The sequence below is a fragment of the Salvelinus fontinalis genome, chromosome 12 (genome assembly GCF_029448725.1).
Source record: "Salvelinus fontinalis isolate EN_2023a chromosome 12, ASM2944872v1, whole genome shotgun sequence".
Lineage (NCBI taxonomy): Eukaryota > Metazoa > Chordata > Actinopteri > Salmoniformes > Salmonidae > Salvelinus > Salvelinus fontinalis.
The window spans coordinates 48,168,872-48,189,059 of record NC_074676.1 but is presented as its reverse complement, the minus strand read 5'-3'; the positions used below and the strand labels follow the sequence as shown (position 1 = coordinate 48,189,059).

Here is a 20,188-nt window from a genome sequence, read left to right as displayed (position 1 = left end):
GAGTGTAGGTCATTTGTCACTGATAAACCCTAGAGCATGGCTCATCTGTAAAAGAGACCTTGGTCTGAGCATGACTCCCGGTCACAATAAAGGTTCAATATAAAATAGGGCCATGCCATAGATTAGCTATAGACTAGACAACACAATAACAAAGATATATTTAATCCTGATGAAGACTGAGGGTTGTAGATCCCTTAATTGAATAATGAAGCTCACAATGTTACCATATGGTTTAAAAAAAAGCCCTATCCACTCTACTGTCAGCATAAGCTCTAATAATCCGTAATAAGAACATTTCAGATCAGTAACTAAGAAAAACAGAGCATTGTCTCAATTGGTAGTAGCCAGGTCATCCTCAAAGGCAGATCATGTGCTTCGGCTAATAAAATCAAAGTGTGTTGTTTGCCTGCCATCCAGTAAAGTGAAGGGTTTCCTGCATGCTACGCTAGTGACCTCACAGTGTAGAGCAGGCCACTGACATTCTGCACTCCCCCAGATGGTACATATCACATCTTTGAAGATGCCACCTGGTGCATTTCACATATTCAGCTACAGCACATCTCTCTCTCTCTCACGCTTTCTCTCCCTCTCCCTCTCTCTCGATCTTTCTCTCACTCACGCTTTCTCTCCCTCTCTCTCGATCTTTCTCTCTCTCTCTCTCTCTCTCTCTTTCCCTCTCAATTTTTTTTCAATTTCAATTCAAGGTCTTTATTGGCATGGGAAGCATACGTTAACATTGCCAAAGCAAGTGAAGTAGATAATAAACAAAAGTGAAATAAACAACAAAAATGAACAGTAAACATTACAAAGAATAAAGACATTTCAAATGTCATATTATTCGCTCAGGCTCTGTCTGTGTTAATGGAATCTGGATAAGAAAAACACAACATAATACATTTTATTTTCTAGTCTTGGTGCGTACCAACCATTATGTATGTATGTGTAAAGAGAACTCCTGACATGATCAGTTTCTATATTCCTGCCACCTCTCTTTGATGACGATGACACAAGGAGAGAAAATCTGCTGTCACAATCCTCTCTACTCCACCTTTCTAATGTCTATACGCTCTCTTCTTGTCCTTCCTCTCCTTTCTCCTCTCCCATTCACTTTCTCTCTCTCATCCATCTCCTCTGCATATCCTTCCTCCCTCTCTCCCTGCCCCTCCCCTGGTGAGCTCATGATTGGGTGACATCATCGCTTGTTCACACCCTTCCACACACACACCATTGCCCCGGCGGATACAAGAGGAGAGCCACAGCCGATCCCACACGTGTGGCCTGTGTTTGAGCCATTGTTCCAGCGGAGCAGGATGCCCCTTAAACAAGCAACACACATACAGTAGATGTGTGCATACTCATAGACACACACACACACACACATGTGCATACTGACATGCACAGATACGGTACACATACCTGGCTACAATGGCTCAAACACAGGTCACACACAGGTCATACACTCCAACTGGGATGGTCAGTGAAAATATTGTTTCATTAATTTGTAAAAGATCAGATCAGGGGCACAGTTAGCTTCACATTATACTTTTTTCTACCAATCAAACATGATCAGACAAGCAAAGTTATGTGCAAGACACTGTAATAGCGTCTCAATATCCTTGTCATATTTCCAAATGGACTATTGGGAAATAAGCAGGAGTTGAACTGAATTGAAATTGACAGAAAACTAGAACTATAAGAAACCAGCTGCATGTTGTGGTACTGTGAGTCCCAAAGGGACATCCTTTCCTGTTTTGCTACCATACTTCCTGTGTCCATCAGGGGCCATTTCTATTTTTATTACTCAACTGAGAAAATGGATTGAAATTCAATTAAGAAATCAAAAGTATCTTTATCGACAATAATGGGCCAATGCAAATTGAGGAGTTGGTTTTCAGTCCGTTTCATGGATTGATTGAGTTGGGAGAGCATTGACCTTTCGCAGCCCTGTTGTCCATCCTCACGACCAATAGTCTATACTGTACAAATCCCTGCACTAATCAAGAATAAACAGAAATAAAACAATGTCTGCTGTGAGAATGAAAAAAAAGAGTGCAAACACACTGGTCACTTAACATAAATATGTGTTTTCCTCTAACATGCTTCATGCCTGTTGTGTTTGCCACTGCCTGTTCACCCCACATCATCCAGAAGGAGAGGTCAGTACAGGTGCATCAACGCTGGGACCAAGAAACTGAAAAACAGCTTCTATCTCAAGGCCATCAGACTGCTAAACAGTCATCACAAGCACATCAGAGGCGGCTGCCTATAGACATAGATTAGGTATCACTGGCCACTTTTAGAAATGGATCATTAGCCACTTTAATATTGTTTCCGTATCTAGCATTACTCATCCCATATGTATAAACTGCACTTCACACTATTCTACAGTATCTGGGTGACTTTTAAATTGTCTTTACATATTGCATCACACATTTCATATGTATATACTGTATATATACACTACACCACTGACTGTTAAACAGCCATCTTCAGCACATCAGAGGCTGCTGACTATAGACATAGATTAGGAATCACTGGCCACTTTAAGGAAATGAAACACGAGCCACTTTAATAATGTCTCAGTACCTTGCATTACTCATCTCATATGTATGAACTGTACTCTATACTATTCTACGGTATCTTAGTCCCTTTAATTGTGTGTAAATATTGCGTCACCCATCTCATATGTATATACTGTATTCTATACTATGCCACTATATCGGAGTCCAATGCCACTCTGACATTAAGTATATTCTTAATCCATTCCTTACTTAGATTTACGTGTATTTTGGGTATATGTTGTGAAACTGTTAGATATTACTTATTACTTTTTCATCCATTTCATTGACCACAGAATGACCAATCAATCATGTCTTTTCAGAGTGCAGATTGATAAAGAACGGAGTTCCTTGCCCCCTATTTGGACTGTGTGTGTGTGTGTGTGTGTGTGTGTGTGTGTGTGTGTGTGTGTGTGTGTGTGTGTGTGTGTGTGTGTGTGTGTGTGTGTGTGTGTGTGTGTGTGTGTGTGTGTGTGTGTGTGTGTGTGTGTGTGTGTGTGTGTGTGTGTGTGTGTTTATCCTGACGTGTCATTGCCGTTCGGTGGCCACACTCCCCTGACTATTAGTGTCCTTGAGTGGTTTCCGGGGACCAGTCTCTTCCTCTAATCAGCAGATTGACCTTTCTTAACAAGGGAACCAGCAGAGCCTGGCTACAACAACATTCTAATACACGGTCAGGAACACGAGGGGACCAAACATTACACCATACACACAAGCCATCCCCATTTAGCAATTGTCTTTGGATGTGTCCGATTTGTATGTTTGTGTAGTTTTTATATTCCAATACTTGTATCAATGTAATCAGTGGTTCTATTTCTACACTGACTGTTAGGCAATGGGCCTTTGTAGCTCAGTTGGTAGAGCATGTAAAATGTGTGAAAGCAAGATAAAAGCATCTGCTAAATGACATATATTATTATAATAATTATTTTCTTTCACAATGGTTGAGAGGACCAATGAGGATTCAAAGATGTTATCATGGGCGGGGTTAGTGTGTGCTGTAAAATCATTTGACTGGGTTTGTCAAAGGTAGGGGTGTAGAATGACCTAGAAGAAAAAGAAACGCACACCTATTTAGGCGAGGTGCTGGCTAGCAGAGTAGAAAACTTGAAAATAAAGGAGAGACGCACACTCTAGGAGCTCAGATGCAAAAATGTTATATCGAACGTTTCGACAGCCAAGGGGTGTAGAATGATACAGGGCAGCTAGCCAATTGCACAGGCAACACACTGCTATTGGTCAGCCATACTGGTCTGTATTCACTCAACATTCAGCTTCCTGCCTCTCTCTCTCTCTCTCTCTTTATATCCCCCTTCTATCAATTCTCTCTCTCCTTCTCTCTCTCCCTTTCTCTCTGTTTATATCTCTACATCTGTTTCTCTCTATTTCTCTCTCTCTTTCTCTTAATTCAATTTCAATTTAAAGGGTTTATTAGCATGGGAAACATATATTTACATTGCCAACATTACACAGTAAACATTACACTGACAAACATGTTAAAAGAATATAGACATTTCAAATGTTATATTATTGGCTATGTACAGTGTTGTAACAATGTGCAAATAGTTGATGTTTGAAAGGTAAAATAAATAAACAGGTTGTATATTTATCTCTGTTTCTATCTATCCATTTATCTATCTATGTATATTTTCTCTCTCTCTCTCTGTTCAGTGTGCCTGCTGACTGGGCAGTTGAGCTCCATGGAAACTGCTATTGAATCCAGTTTTTGGATCTTATCTCTCTCTGGCTGGCCGGCTGGCTTTCACTGGCTCTTGCGTTGGAATAGCTGTATTAGCTGCCTCACTATGACTATGTATGCGGCCCAAATTACACGCTATTCCCAAAATGGGCCCTGGTTAAAAGTAGTGCACTATTTAGGGAATTGGTTGCCATTTGGGTTGCATCATATGTGGAGTCCTGCTTACTATCCATTCATGCTCAATCCATCTATTGGACAAACAAACAGAAGAAAAAAGAACAGTAGTAGAGTCCAATATGGAGATTGGTTCAAGTCAATCTACTAAAAGGGTTTACTCTTGTTGTTTCAAAAAGTGAATTATAACTGAAGTGAATGGTAATTGTAAAGCGATGAAAGTGTATGTTTAAATGTTTCAGATGCCACTAACTGCAGTATAAGAAAAATAATAAGAGCAAAAAGCAACGCAAGCAAAAGCGACGACGCCAAACTCAATTTCCACTATAAAAGAATGCAGCTAAAGTAGCTGAAAGTAAAGCAGGACAAAACAATGCATATTTATCAGGGGAAGTGTGTCTTTTTCCTGCCCCAAAACAGGATGTCCTTTAAGCCAAACTTTTTGGTATTTTTATTCTTCTTCCTCTGTCTGAGCATAGGGCTTCCTCTGTCCAGCCATGTGCCTTCAGGACCCTTGAATACACACATTCACACACACACACACAGACACACACACAGACACACACACACAAACAAATACACGTGCACATATGCACGCACACACGCACACACACACATGCACACTTATGCAAACACACACACATGCGTGCACACGCACATACACCCTTTACTGATGACCAGCGCACAAGTTCAATACTAGCAGCCCCAGCCAAGTCCTTCAAAATCTCAGAGTGCTCTCCTGCTGTGCCTATTCTATAGACTCCCCTCTACCCCTCTAGACTTTTAGGACTTGGTGCCCAGTTCCTGCCAGGCCTTACTGGCATGGTTAACTACCCCACTAAAATCTGATGCATCAACACAGCACTCATAAATAAACAATATATTAAAATGAAAGGGCGTAGGAAACCATGCAATTTCACATATTGGACCTCGAGCTCTATTAAAAACCCAGACTACATTAAAATGTCTGAATAGCCTTACCAGAGTGACATACCAGAGCGTGACGTACCAGAGCGTGAAGTACCAGAGCGTGACGTACCAGAGCGTGATGTAACAGAGCATGACGTAACAGAGCATGACGTACCAGAGCATGAAGTACCAGAGCATGAAGTACCAGAGCATGACGTACCAGAGAATGACGCACCAGAGCGTGAAGTACCAGAGCGTGACGTACCAGAGCGTGAAGTACCAGAGCGTGACGTACCAGAGAGTGACGTACCAGAGAGTGACGTACCAGAGAGTGACGTACCAGAGCGTGACGTACCAGAGCATGAAGTACCAGAGAATGACTTACCAGAGCGTGACGTACCAGAGAGTGACGCACCAGAGCGTGACGTACCAGAGAGTGACTTACCAGAGCGTGACGTACCAGAGCGTGAAGTACCAGAGAGTGACGTACCAGAGAGTGACTTACCAGAGCGTGACGTACCAGAGAGTGACTTACCAGAGCGTGACGTACCAGAGCGTGAAGTACCAGAGCATGACGTACCAGAGCATGAAGTACCAGAGAATGACTTACCAGAGCATGATGTACCAGAGCATGACGTACCAGAGCGTGAAGTACCAGAGCATGACGTACCAGAGCATGACGTACCAGAGCATGAAGTACCAGAGCATGAAGTACCAGAGCATGAAGTACCAGAGCATGAAGTACCAGAGCATGAAGTACCAGAGCATGAAGTACCAGAGCATGAAGTACCAGAGCATGAAGTACCAGAGCATGACTCTCTGATATTTAAGTGATACAAGAGGTAGAAATAGACGACCAAGACATTTGTTTTCCAGAGTTAAAATAAAACTGAACTTTTCAATGCTCCTGCACTCAATTCCATTGTAATGTGAAGCTCACATAACTGTCCCCTACCCCCAGTGTCCCCCCTCAGTGTCCCCTCAACCCCCAGTGTCTCCCCACCCCTCAGTGTCCCCCCCAGCGTCCCCCAACCCCCAGTCTCCCCCCATGTCCCCCCACCACTCAGTGTCCCCCACCCCCCAGTGTCCCCCACCCCTCAGTGTCCCCCTTCCCCCAGTGTCCAATCATGTCCCTGGTCCCCCTTCTTACCTTGAGATGTGAAAGCTGTCTCCTGTCATCTTCCAGTTGCCTCTTCTTGTTCTCGACCTCTGTCTGCCTCTTCCTCTTCTCCTGTTGGTGCATAAGGAAAACACTGTCAATATCAGGGTAGAAGACAGTCAGTTTGAGGAAAGACAGTCAAGGTCAAGAGGATGCATTGGGCAGAGTAGAGATGATATGATCACCCTAAGAAACATTGGCAACCTGTTCTACCCCTGTAGGTTCCTGTTGCTCAGTGGATTGGGGCATAGTGCCAGCAACAGTAGGATCATCTCTGTTTTCTAGTAAACAGTGACATAACAGTGAGTAATCAGTGAATGGTCCATTATGGCACTAAATGCCCAGTGCAACTGATATTTGGCCTCATTTGTTTGTGTCTTGGACTCCTCAGCTGGAATAAAAACTAAAAAATTCAAACTTTCATCTACTAAAGACCAGTACTAACCATATTCAAGTGTGTACAGAAATATACAAGAATACTTTTTATTCTCGTGTGTATTTACAGAGAGGCTACTGTACAGACTGTCCATTCAATCTCCTCAGTAAATACAATTTACCACAGATCATAGCAATAGAGAAATGAAAGGTCTGTTAGAAGAGCTACACTCCTGACACAGACCCTGTGGCTGTAGTGGCCAACTACAGAGATAAGATTTACTAGGCCATTCCACTCTAGTAAGTACAGAAGAAACCATAGACACTCTCCTCCTAAAGAGCTGTCCTGTTCAACAGTTACATACTTTGGCATGTGCTGTGTCACAGTGTCCCTCCTTCAGGCTTGGTATTTTGATATGAAAGAGTTGTTTGAAAGGGCATTCTAGGCTGAACTTCATACAGTGCTGGATAAGGTGACTAATCTAAATCAATATGTGCTCTATGTTGAGTATACAGAAGGTTTGCTGGATAGAAATGGTTTACTTGAGGTTATAGGAACACATTGCGTGACTCTCTTATGCCCCAAGATGACTTGGACTTATTCAAGTCCTTATATTCAACCTCCCAAACACACACATGAACAGATAGACGCAAGCACACACACACACACACACACACACACACACACACACACACACACACACACACACACACACACACACACACACACACACACACACACACACATTTTAAATACTTTATTTGAATCCACCAATCATATAACATCAAGACAGATTCAAACATTTAAAAGTTCTGCGATACAAGGACACATAAGGATACAAAAAGCACCTTGTCCACACAGCTAGGCTGCCCTTAACGGCTGAAACCGACCAGTACCTTGCCGGTTACTTTGCCATAGTCTGAGACAGGCGTGCCATCTGGAGGCCACATACCGTAAGCCTATGTACGTGGCCGAGACTGACAAATATCAGTACCACCAACTTGCACTTACTGTATAGCCCAGGCTGTTCAAGCGCGATACAAGGGGCTGGAATTTAAGAAGCTTGTCAGAGGCCGGATCCATGTCACAATCAAATGAGCAGCCCACTTCCAAAATGTTCTTCCTCCACAACAACACACACATACACACGCACACAATGAGCCGTGCATTTCTCATTGTGCCAGGAAAAGGAGGCTCAGAGGAGGAGGAAGGGGAGGACCATCCTACTCAGTGAATTTAATCAAATAAAAACAGTGAATCATTTTAAAAAGTTTGGCTTTTTGGATAAAACTATACCAAATTCACTCCCGTTCAAAAGTTTGGGGTCACTTAGGAATGTCCTTGTTTTTGAAAGAAAAGCACATTTTTTGTCCGTTAAAATAACATCAAATTGATCAGAAATACAGTGCAGATATTGTTAATGTTGTAAATGACTATTGTAGCTGGAAACTGCTGATTTTTAATGGAATATCGACATAGGCGTACAGAGGCCCATTATCAGCAACCATCACTCCTGTGTTCCAATGGCACGTTGTGTTAGCTAATCCAAGTTTATCGTTTTAAAGGGCTAATTGATCATTAGAAAAGCCTTTTGCAATTATGCTAGCACAGCTGAAAACTGTTGTTCTGATTAAAGAAGCAATAAAACTGGCCTTCTTTAAAATAGTTGAGTATCTGGAGCATCAGCATTTGTGGGTTCGATTACAGGCTCAAATGGCCAGAACAAAGGAATTTATTCTGAAACTCATCAGTCTATTCTTGTTCTGAGAAATGAAGGCTATTCCATGCGAGAAATTGCCAAGAAACTCAAGATCTCGTACAACGCTGTGTACTACTCCCTTCACAGAACCACACAAACTGGCTGTAACCAGAATAGAAAGAGGAGTGTGAGGCCCCGGTGCACAACTGAGCAAGAGGACAAGTACATTCGAGTGTCTAGTTTGAGAAACAGATGGCTCACAAGTTCTCAACTGGCAGCTTCATTAAATAGTACCCGCAAAACACCAGTCTCAGCGTCAACAGTGAAGAGGCGACTCCTGGATGCTGGCCTTCTAGGCAGAGTTGCAAAGAAAAAGCCATATCTCAGACTGGCCAATAAAAAGAAAAGATTAAGATGGGCAAAATAACACAGACACTGGACAGAGGAATTTTCATTCATAGGCTAGGTTATAACAACCTCATGATGGGTACAGGGAAAATGTGAGTATCATGTAGTAGCCTAAACCAATCGATGTTACATTGAGCTGGGAGAATGGAATATGAATGACAGTCATCCAACATGCTGTAATAGAAATAAGGCCATTTTCATAAAACAATGTATCTTCCTTAAATTGAAACAGCACCAATCACAACTGGTGGCAGGGTATTATGTTTAAAAGATCTGGCCATACTCTACATGACTTCCTCTCTGCTCTGTCTCCAGACAAGTCAGCTCCAAGCCAGCTCCAAGCCAGCTCCAAGCCAGCTCCAAGCCAGCTCCAAGCCAGCTCCAAGCCAGCTACAAGCCAGCGCCAAGCCATAGAAATACAGTTCACAAGCCTGCCAACTAAAACCCAATCAAAGACAATCCACTTGCCCTTAAACCCAGGCACTTGTTGATCAGAGATGAATTGTATAGGTGTGAGCAATATGGTTGAAACTATCAGCCTATTGGGGGTGGGGGGACACTGGGGGTGGGGGACACTGGGGGGTGGGGGGACACTGGAGAGTGGGGGAACACTGGGGAGTAGGGGAACATTGGGGGGTGGGGGGGTAAGGTAATAAGTTATTGGCTGAGCCTTTCACATGCCAATGTGATAGCCAACGCCTCGTTCTATCCATCTTTGCTCTGTGTTGGATAAGCTGGCCCTGTCTGTGATTGTTTTCTCCACATCTGTCTATGTCTCGGTTCCCCTCAGTTTTTTTAGCACAGTATGAAAATGCATGTATTTCCTCCCTCTCTTCACTCTGCATAGAGCTGCCACTGCACATCTTTTGACAAGGTAAGCTAGGAATCCAACTGTAACTTTTCAGAAAGTGAGATATTTATTATTCACGCTACAATCCGATCTCGGATCAGTTCTTCCCTGAGTGAGCCAAAATGACAATGTTCACCAGGGTAGGCTGTCATTGTAAATAATAATTTGTTCTTAACTGACTTGCCTAGTTAAATAAAAGGTTAAAGATGGCTGGCTCAGTTGGTTAGAGTGCAGAGTTATAACACTACGGTAGTGGGTTCAATTACAATATGGGCAGAATAAGCTCAATTATTTGACTATCGTTATAGAAAGAGAGGGGAGGGGAGTTGAGGGTATTGGAAGTGAGTGTTTGTTCGTTTTTTTATTTACAGTGCGCATTTAAACTGTGCAGTCTGCAGCACTGGCCTTGGCTAGGTCTGTCTGTAGGTTTTGCTCAAGCAGCATTATTAAAAACGGTACAAATTAAATTGAAAGAAGGAGACAGAGAGAGAGAGAGAGATGGAGGGAGAAAGAGAGGTAGGGAGAGGGGTAGAGAGAGAGAGGGAAAATGGTGGGTAGAGGAAGGGGGAGGTACAGATGGAGGTAGAGATGGAGGTAGAGATGGAGTCTAGAGATGGAGGCATGTGAGTACCTCTCTCCTCTCTCTCCATCCAGGCAGAGATAGAATAAGGCAGAATCTTTAAATATAACTCATGGAACACCCTCGGAAAACTCAAGATGTAAATGAAAGTGGATGAGGAAATCTCCAATAAAATCCATCAAACCCAAACCAGTCCATCTACTACTGTATACAAGCATATTAGGTGCTGCAATCGTTTCCCTGCTCAGTAATGTCGGAGTATGTCAATCTGTGTAGATTGTACTGTATAGAAAGTGTTTTGAGGGTGAGAGTGTAACAGTGTAACACATGTGGCATGATGATCTCATCACTTACCGCTATAGCCTGGATTCTCTCCTGCTGTGACAGCCCCTCAGACATCCTGCCAGAAAGAGAGAGACTATTGAAATTGAATTGAGAGAGAGAGAGAAAGAGAGAAAGAGAAAGAGAAAGTGAAAGAGAGAAAGAGAAAGAGAGAGAAAGAGAGAGAAAGAGAGGATGTTAAACACGGTTAACAAGAAACCCACAAGACAATTGGCCGTGAAGACAACATTCTGAAGACACAGCCAGTCTAATAGGTTTGTGGTCTTAGATACTTTGGGTCTCTTTGCATTTCAAACATGTTGATGTTGAGAAGTATGGGTAAGGCCAAGTTACGTTTCTTCTACCCATGGTTACCTTAATTACAAACTATTAAATTCATTTCACAAACAGACATTAACAAGCATCTCACTCCCTATCCTTCTCTCTATTTTGATTACAAATGCACAGGAGTAGCCCCATGTTGCCAAAGCACAGTCAAATTAATGCCAGTCAGTGACACTTCATAAATCAAAAGAACAAGCAAATCATGATACACACACTGCAGAAATGATAGAGCCTAGGTATTTAGGATTGTAGAAAAATCTCTCCTTCACACACAGAGACACATACACCAGAGAGAGAGAGAGAGTGAGTGAGAGAGAGAGCGATCTGTATTTCATCCATTGATAGCTGTAAAATCCCATTCCCGCCGGTCAAGCATTTTACTAGAAAGGAAACACATGTATGCATCTATGCTTTCATACCTGAGGAATTCAGAATTTATCTACCTGAGGAATTCAGAACATTCATTCCTGAGGAATTCAGAACATTCATTCCTGAGGAATTCAGAACATTCATACCTGAGGAACTCAGAACATTCATACCTGAGGAATTCAGAACGTTCACACATGATGAATTCATAACTTTCATAACTGAGGAATTCAGAACTTTCATATCGGATTCATTCAGAACTTTCACACATGAGGAATTCAGAACTTTTATACCTGAGGAATTCAGAACTTTCATACCTGAGGAATTCAGAACTTTCATAACTGAGGAATTCAGAACTTTCACACATGAGGAATTCAGAACTTTTATACCTGAGGAATTCAGAACTTTCATACCTGAGGAATTCAGAACTTTCATACCTGAGGAATTCAGAACTTACATATCGGATTAATTCAGAACTTTCACCCCCGAGGAATTCAGAACATTTGCAGATCAGTCCCATGGCTGCTTAGCTTTCCTACACACATTATTTCATAGATACACTCAGTCATATGTGTATGGTTAATATTCATGAGTGAATGTTTAATAGTCATGTGTGAACGGTTGATATTCATGTGTGAATGTTTAATAGTCATGTGTGTACGGTTAATATTCATGTGTGTACGGTTAATATTCATGCGTGGTTAATATTCATGCGTGGTTAATATTCATGAGTGAATGTTTAATAGTCATGTGTGAACGGTTGATATTCATGTGTGAATGTTTAATAGTCATGTGTGTACGGTTAATATTCATGCATGTACGGTTAATATTCATGCGTGGTTAGTAGTCATGTGTGTACGGTTAATATTCATGTGTGTACGGTTAATATTAATGCGTGGTTAATATTCATGCGTGGTTAATATTCATGCGTGGTTAGTAGTCATGTGTGTACGGTTAATATTCATGCATGTACGGTTAATATTCATGCGTGTACGGTTAATATTCATGCCTGTATGGTTAATATTCATGCGTGTACGGTTAATAGTCATCTGTGTACGGTTAATATTCATGCATGTACGGTTAATAGTCATGTGTGTATGGTTAATATTCATGCGTGTACGGTTAATAGTCATGTGTGTATGGTTAATATTCATGCGTGTACGGTTAATAGTCATGTGTGTATGGTTAATATTCATGCGTGTATGGTTAATAGTCATGTGTGTATGGTTAATATTCATGCGTGTACGGTTAATAGTCATGTGTGTATGGTTAATATTCATGCGTGTACGGTTAATAGTCATGCGTGTACGGTTAATAGTCATGCGTGTACGGTTAATGTCATGTGTGTATGGTTAATATTCATGCGTGTACGGTTAATAGTCATGCGTGTACGGCTAATAGTCATGCGTGTACGGTTAATGTCATGTGTGTATGGTTAATATTCATGCGTGTACGGTTAATAGTCATGCGTGTACGGTTAATAGTCATGCGTGTATGGTTAATAGTCATGCGTGTACGGTTAATAGTCATGCGTGTACGGTTAATAGTCATGCGTGTATGGTTAATAGTCATGCGTGTACGGTTAATAGTCATGCGTGTACGGTTAATATTCATGCGTGTACGGTTAATATTCATGCGTGTACGGTTAATAGTCATGCGTGTATGGTTAATATTCATGCGTGTACGGTTAATAGTCATGCGTGTATGGTTAATATTCATGTGTGTACGGTTAATAGTCATGCGTGTATGGTTAATATTCATGCGTGTACGGTTAATAGTCATGTGTGTACGGTTAATAGTCATGCGTGTACGGTTAATAGTCATGCGTGGTTAATAGTCATGCGTGGTTAATATTCATGCGTGTACGGTTAATAGTCATGCGTGTATGGTTAATAGTCATGCGTGTACGGTTAATAGTCATGTGTGTACGGTTAATAGTCATGCGTGGTTGATATTCATGCGTGTACGGTTAATAGTCATGCGTGTATGGTTAATAGTCATGTGTGTACGGTTAATAGTCATGCGTGGTTGATATTCATGCGTGTACGGTTAATAGTCATGCGTGGTTAATATTCATGCGTGTACGGTTAATAGTCATGCGTGGTTGATATTCATGCGTGTATGGTTAATATTCATGCGTGTACGGTTAATAGTCATGCGTGGTTGATATTCATGCGTGTACGGTTAATATTCATGCGTGTACGGTTAATAGTCATGCGTGGTTGATATTCATGCGTGTATGGTTAATATTCATGCGTGTATGGTTAATAGTCATGCGTGGTTGATATTCATGCGTGTATGGTTAATAGTCATGTGTGTAAGGTTAATAGTCATGTGTGTACGGTTAATATTCATGCGTGTACGGTTAATATTCATGCGTGTACGGTTAATATTCATGCGTGTACGGTTAATATTCATGCGTGTATGGTTAATAGTCATGTGTGTACGGTTAATATTCATGCGTGTATGGTTAATAGTCATGCGTGTACGGTTAATAGTCATGTGTGTATGGTTAATAGTCATGCGTATGGATTAATAGTCATGCGTGTACGGTTAATAGTCATGTGTGTATGGTTAATATTCATGCGTGTACGGTTAATAGTCATGCGTGTATGGTTAATATTCATGCGTGTACGGTTAATATTCATGCGTGTACGGTTAATATTCATGCGTGTACGGTTAATATTCATGCGTGTACGGTTAATATTCATGCGTGTACGGTTAATATTCATCCGTGTACGGTTAATAGTCATGTGTGTATGGTTAATAGTCATGTGTGTACGGTTATTAGTCATGTGTGTACGGTTAATAGTCATGCGTGTACGGTTAATATTCATGCGTGTATGGTTAATATTCATGCGTGTATGGTTAATATTCATGTGTGTACGGTTAATATTCATGTGTGTACGGTTAATAGTCATGTGTGTATGGTTAATAGTCATGTGTGTATGGTTAATAGTCATGTGTGTACGGTTATTAGTCATGTGTGTACGGTTAATAGTCATGCGTCTACGGTTAATATTCATGCGTGGTTGATATTCATGCGTGTACGGTTAATAGTCATGCGTGTATGGTTAATAGTCATGCGTGTATGGTTAATATTCATGCGTGGTTAATAGTCATGCGTGTACGGTTAATAGTCATGCGTGTATGGTTAATAGTCATGCGTGTATGGTTAATAGTCATGCGTGTACGGTTAATAGTCATGCGTGTACGGTTAATAGTCATGCGTGTATGGTTAATAGTCATGCGTGTATGGTTAATAGTCATGCGTGTACGGTTAATAGTCATGCGTGTATGGTTAATAGTCATGCGTGTATTGTTAATAGTCATGCGTGTATGGTTAATAGTCATGCGTGTACGGTTAATATTCATGCGTGTACGGTTAATAGTCATGTGTGTACGGTTAATAGTCATGCGTGTATGGTTAATAGTCATGTGTGTACGGTTAATAGTCATGCGTGTACGGTTAATAGTCATGTGTGTACGGTTAATAGTCATGCGTGTACGGTTAATATTCATGTGTGTACGGTTAATAGTCATGCGTGTACGGTTAATAGTCATGCGTGTACGGTTAATAGTCATGTGTGTACGGTTAATAGTCATGCGTGTACGGTTAATAGTCATGCGTGTATGGTTAATAGTCATGCGTGTATGGTTAATATTCATGCGTGGTTGATATTCATGCGTGTACGGTTAATAGTCATGCGTGGTTAATAGTCATGCGTGTATGGTTAATAGTCATGTGTGTACGGTTAATAGTCATGTGTGTATGGTTAATAGTCATGTGTGTACGGTTAATAGTCATGCGTGGTTGATATTCATGCGTGTACGGTTAATAGTCATGCGTGGTTAATAGTCATGCGTGTATGGTTAATAGTCATGTGTGTACGGATAATATTCATGCGTGGTTGATATTCATGCGTGTACGGTTAATAGTCATGCGTGTATGGTTAATAGTCATGTGTGTATGGTTAATAGTCATGCGTGGTTAATAGTCATGCGTGTATGGTTAATAGTCATGCGTGGTTAATATTCATGCGTGTACGGTTAATATTCATGCGTGTACGGTTAATAGTCATGTGTGTATGGTTAATAGTCATGCGTGTACGGTTAATATTCATGCGTGGTTGATAGTCATGCGTGTACAGTTAATATTCATGCGTGGTTGATATTCATGCGTGTACAGTTAATATTCATGTGTGTACGGTTAATAGTCATGCGTGTACGGTTAATATTCATGTGTGTACAGTTAATATTCATGCGTGGTTGATATTCATGCGTGTATGGTTAATAGTCATGTGTGTACGGTTAATATTCATGTGTGTACGGTTAATAGTCATGTGTGTACGGTTAATAGTCATGCGTGTACGGTTAATATTCATGCGTGTACGGTTAATATTCATGTGTGTACGGTTAATAGTCATGCGTGTACGGTTAATATTCATGTGTGTACGGTTAATATTCATGTGTGTACGGTTAATAGTCATGTGTGTACGGTTAATAGTCATGCGTGTACGGTTAATATTCATGCGTGTACGGTTAATATTCATGCGTGTACGGTTAATAGTCATGCGTGGTTGATATTCATGCGTGTACGGTTAATAGTCATGCGTGTACGGTTAATATTCATGCGTGTACGGTTAATATTCATGCGTGGTTGATATTCATGCGTGTACAGTTAATAGTCATGCGTGTACGGTTAATATTCATGCGTGTATGGTTAATAGTCATGTGTGTACGGTTAATATTCATGTGTGTACGGTTAATAGTCATGTGTGTACAGTTAATAGTCATGCGTGTACGGTTAATAGTCATGCGTGTACGGTTAATATTCATGCGTGTACGGTTAATATTCATGCGTGGTTGATATTCATGTGTGTATGGTTAATAGTCATGCGTGTATGGTTAATAGTCATGCGTGTACGGTTAATAGCATTTTTTTCTCTTTTTTTACCCCCTTTTCTCCCCAATGTTCATGGTATCCAATTGCTAGTAATTACTATCTTGTCTCATCGCTACAACTCCCGTACGGGCTCGGGAGAGACGAAGGTCAAAAGCCATGCGTCCTCCGAAACACAACCCAACCAAGCCGCACTGCTTCTTAACACAGCGCGCCTCCAACCCGGAAGCCAGCCGCACCAATGTGTCGGAGGAAACACCGTGCACCTGGCTCCCTTGGTTAGCAGCACTGCGCCCGGCCCGCTACAGGAGTATTTATTTCTCAACTTTCCTAATATTATTAAGCACATGCTTTGTTTGTAAATTAATGTCAGTGTTGTAGTGTACACCTGGCAATCCATGAATGTTAAAAAAAACAAGAAAATTGTCCTGTCTGGATTGCATAATATAAGTAATTTGAAATTATTAATAATTTTACTTTTGATACTTAAGTAAATTTTTAGCAATTCCATTTACTTGTTTACTTAAGTATATTTCAAACCAAATACTTTTAGATATTGACTCAGTGGGTATTTTACTGTGAGACTTTTACTTCAGTCATTTTTTATTAAGGCATCTTTACTTCTACTCAAGTATGACTTTTGACTACTTTTTCCACCACTGCCTGGCTGGCATGAATAGTTTTTTTTCCCCTCTGCCACTGTTTCGATGCAGGTGCATGATAATGGTCCATTCTAAATCAAAACAAATTTCACTCATATATTATTTTACTAAATCAATAATAGTCTGATGGGTGACAATATTAGCCTATCACTTGTGAATGATGCCCAGCTTAAGAAATACTGCCTTTTTTCCAACTTTTCAAATCATAGTCGCACAGTTTCGAGTTTGGGGAAGATCATTTTCACCATAAAAATACACCTTTATAATAAAAGCATTACATGCATAATTGCATTTGAGGTCACTTTTGATAATGGTGTTTTCCGCTAATGGAACATTTGTGCTTATAGCCTACTACCATGTGTGCATTGCTGCACTTATAATGTGAAGAAATAGCCTAATAGTTTATCAACATTTTAAGCCAAACATTCTGATCTGTTGCGTCAGCCACAGTGGGTAAAACGTTTGTTTTTTTAGATGCTAGTAGTTGTATTAATTTGGGATCTATCGCATCCCACAACTGTCCCAGGCTATGTTTGGCATAGAATAGGTCAACTTTTGTACTATGGGGGTTAGTAGATTGACATAGGCTAGAGATTTTGCTGTTTGTTAGGCCTACTCATCTCATTGGCTGATGAAAAGTACATGTGGACAGTTCATCCAATATCTTCAATTTGCACCTCGGAATTGGATAAGGACACACACAGTTGCATCCCCGATGTGTTTGTCTTCACTTGTAGCCTGTGAGAAAGACCCCATCACGTGATGGAGAGGCATGTGAGCGAGAGGTGATTCGGGGCGCGCAGCACTCAGGGAGAAGGGCACAACAGCCACTGGCGGCAAAAGGCATGGATTATTTTAGGGTGTATTATGGCCACACAAAGGGGATGCCGCCGTAAAATTTCTGGCATTTTCAAGTGCTTGTTAAATTGTGAATGAGTGACTGATGTACTATGTACAGGCCATGCAAAAAAACTAAGCAGAGCTCATGTTTTTCAAATTGCTTTTTTCAAATCATCATTAGAGTTTTTGGGAACAGGAATGATGGTAGTCAGCTTGAAACATGTGGGGATTACAGACTTGGACAAGGAGAGGTTGAAAATGGGATGCTCCCTTTCAAAATTCTGTGATATATGCAAAACACTTAGGTGTTTGCGTCAATGCTATGTATCTGGGACAAAATGCTATTAGCGTATCACATATGGCTCATCTTAGATGCTACGCTAGGCTAATGCTATTGTTCTGTGTGGCTTTGACTGCTAGGGAAGAGTATGCAGAGTTCAGCAGAGCTGCATCATGTAGATGGCTGTATTGTCTGAGGAAAATGACTATCTACCAATATGTATGGCCAATCTACCAATATATATGGCCAATCTTGGCTATCTACCAATACATATGGCCAATCTACCAATATGTATGGCCAATCTACCAATATGTATGGCCAATCTACCAATATGTAAGGGCTATCTACCAATATGTATGGGCTATCTACCAATATGTATGGGCTATCTACCAATATGTAAAGCCTATCCGCCGATAAGTAATAGCTATCTGCCAATAAGTAAAGGCTATCCACCAATAAGTAGAGGCTACCCATCAATCTGTACAGGCTAGGTTTGATGGAGGCTGTTGGAGTGGCTGCAGTACATCAGGAGATGAACTAATTCATCTGAGTAGAAACCTTCAGAGGGCGAGTGGGTCAAAGTGTAGTGTTGAATCGATTCCAAAGCCTTGCATTATTAATGTGTAAAATCAACCATTTAGACAGGATTGTTTTAGTTCCTTCCCGGCTGCAGCTCTGAATTTTCTAAAAACTCTAAAAAGATCACACGCTAATTTTCTCACTGTCACATGCACATTTTCATGAAGTGCCAACAACGGCAGAGGGGTTCTGGTTTTGGTCAGCCCTCAAAGAGAAGCATGTTCCTGTTCAACAGGCATTGCTTCGTTTTCAGTTTTTTTTAAATCCCATATAAATGTTTAATTAATGTGTGAATTGTTATGTTGCCCAATATTAGCCCTTGAAGCTTTTTGTCATTAGATAGGATGATGAATGTATCAATATGAGGCCAAGCAAAATGGCTGAGGTAAATTGCTGTGGGAATGTTCAAACTACCAGGATCAACACATTTGGTTCTAATGCCTCTGGGGGTATTGCAGAGCACTGGCCAATTTCACTCATGAATACTGACCATGAACTGGTGCATCATGTCCAGCCCTTTTCATTACACGTGAACATTTCGTTGGAGGTGAATCTGAGGGCACTGTGACCTGATGGGTTTGTGTGTGTGTGAATGTGTGTGTGCGTGCATGCTTTCTTGCAAGCGTGCATGTGAGGGGGTTGTATGTGGGTGCATTCCAGAAGAGGACCTGTCAAAGCACCAGTAAAAATGCACTGCTGCAACAAGCTAAGCTCCATAGGGGCCTACAGGAGCTATATACAGACGGGGGAGCTTAAGGGATCACACCTCAAATTTGACAGGGAGTCATTAATAGTGATATTAATAGTGACACTAATGACATCACGTCATACTACACACTCTTAGAAAAAAAGGGTTCCAAAAGGGTTCTTTGCAGAGGGATAGGGTTCTACCTAGAACCATTTTGATCAGAAGAACCCTTTTTGGAAGGCAAGTCTTCATTGTAAGGCAGGGGTGTCAAACTCATTCCACGGAGGGCCTAGTGTCTGCAGGTTTTTGTTTTTTCCTTTCAATAAAGCCCTAGACAACCAGGTGTGGGGAGTTCCTAACTAATTAGTGATGTTAATTCATCAATCAAGTACAAGGGAGGAGCGAAAACCCGCAGACACTCGGCCCTCCGTGGAATGAGTTTGACACCTGTGTTGTAAGGCAAAGGTTCTACCTAGAAACTTTAACATCATAAGAGCCATTTTGGAAGAAAGTGTTCTTTGATGATTCTTTGGGAGGCAAGAATAATTATTTGGAAGGCAAGAAGGGTTCTACATAGAACCATATAGAATATTTCCCAGCATGCTCTATTTGAGTGAGAATTTCAGAATGTTTTGTTTTACTGTAATATCTGTGTTTTTGCATTTAGAGTGATTGGTTAATAGATTTTATGCTACACAAAAAAAAACATTAATACAGTTTCCTAAACGAATCCAATCTGTTGGATTTATTGCACCCGTAATTTAGATGGTTGTTCAAGTTTAGATGGTTGAG

The 20,188-nt window shown here is 41.0% G+C and overlaps 1 protein-coding gene across 8 annotated transcripts in view; it reads right to left on the bottom strand.

Annotated features, from left to right (window-relative positions):
- LOC129867526 (paralemmin-1-like) overlaps nucleotides 1-20,188 on the bottom strand; it is a 61,882-nt gene that overhangs the window by 23,840 nt on the left and 17,854 nt on the right. For 4 of the 8 annotated variants that reach the window (XM_055940982.1, XM_055940987.1, XM_055940988.1 and 1 more), the window contains exons 2-3: nucleotides 10,767-10,830; nucleotides 6,491-6,571 (exon numbers count right to left, since the gene is read on the bottom strand). In XM_055940982.1, the coding sequence (XP_055796957.1) occupies nucleotides 6,491-6,571; nucleotides 10,767-10,830 (145 nt within the window). Of the gene's footprint in view, nucleotides 1-6,490; nucleotides 6,572-10,766; nucleotides 10,831-11,901; nucleotides 11,980-20,188 lie in introns of all 8 variants that reach the window. The other 4 variants (XM_055940986.1, XM_055940983.1, XM_055940985.1 and 1 more) reach the window with 3 other exon arrangements.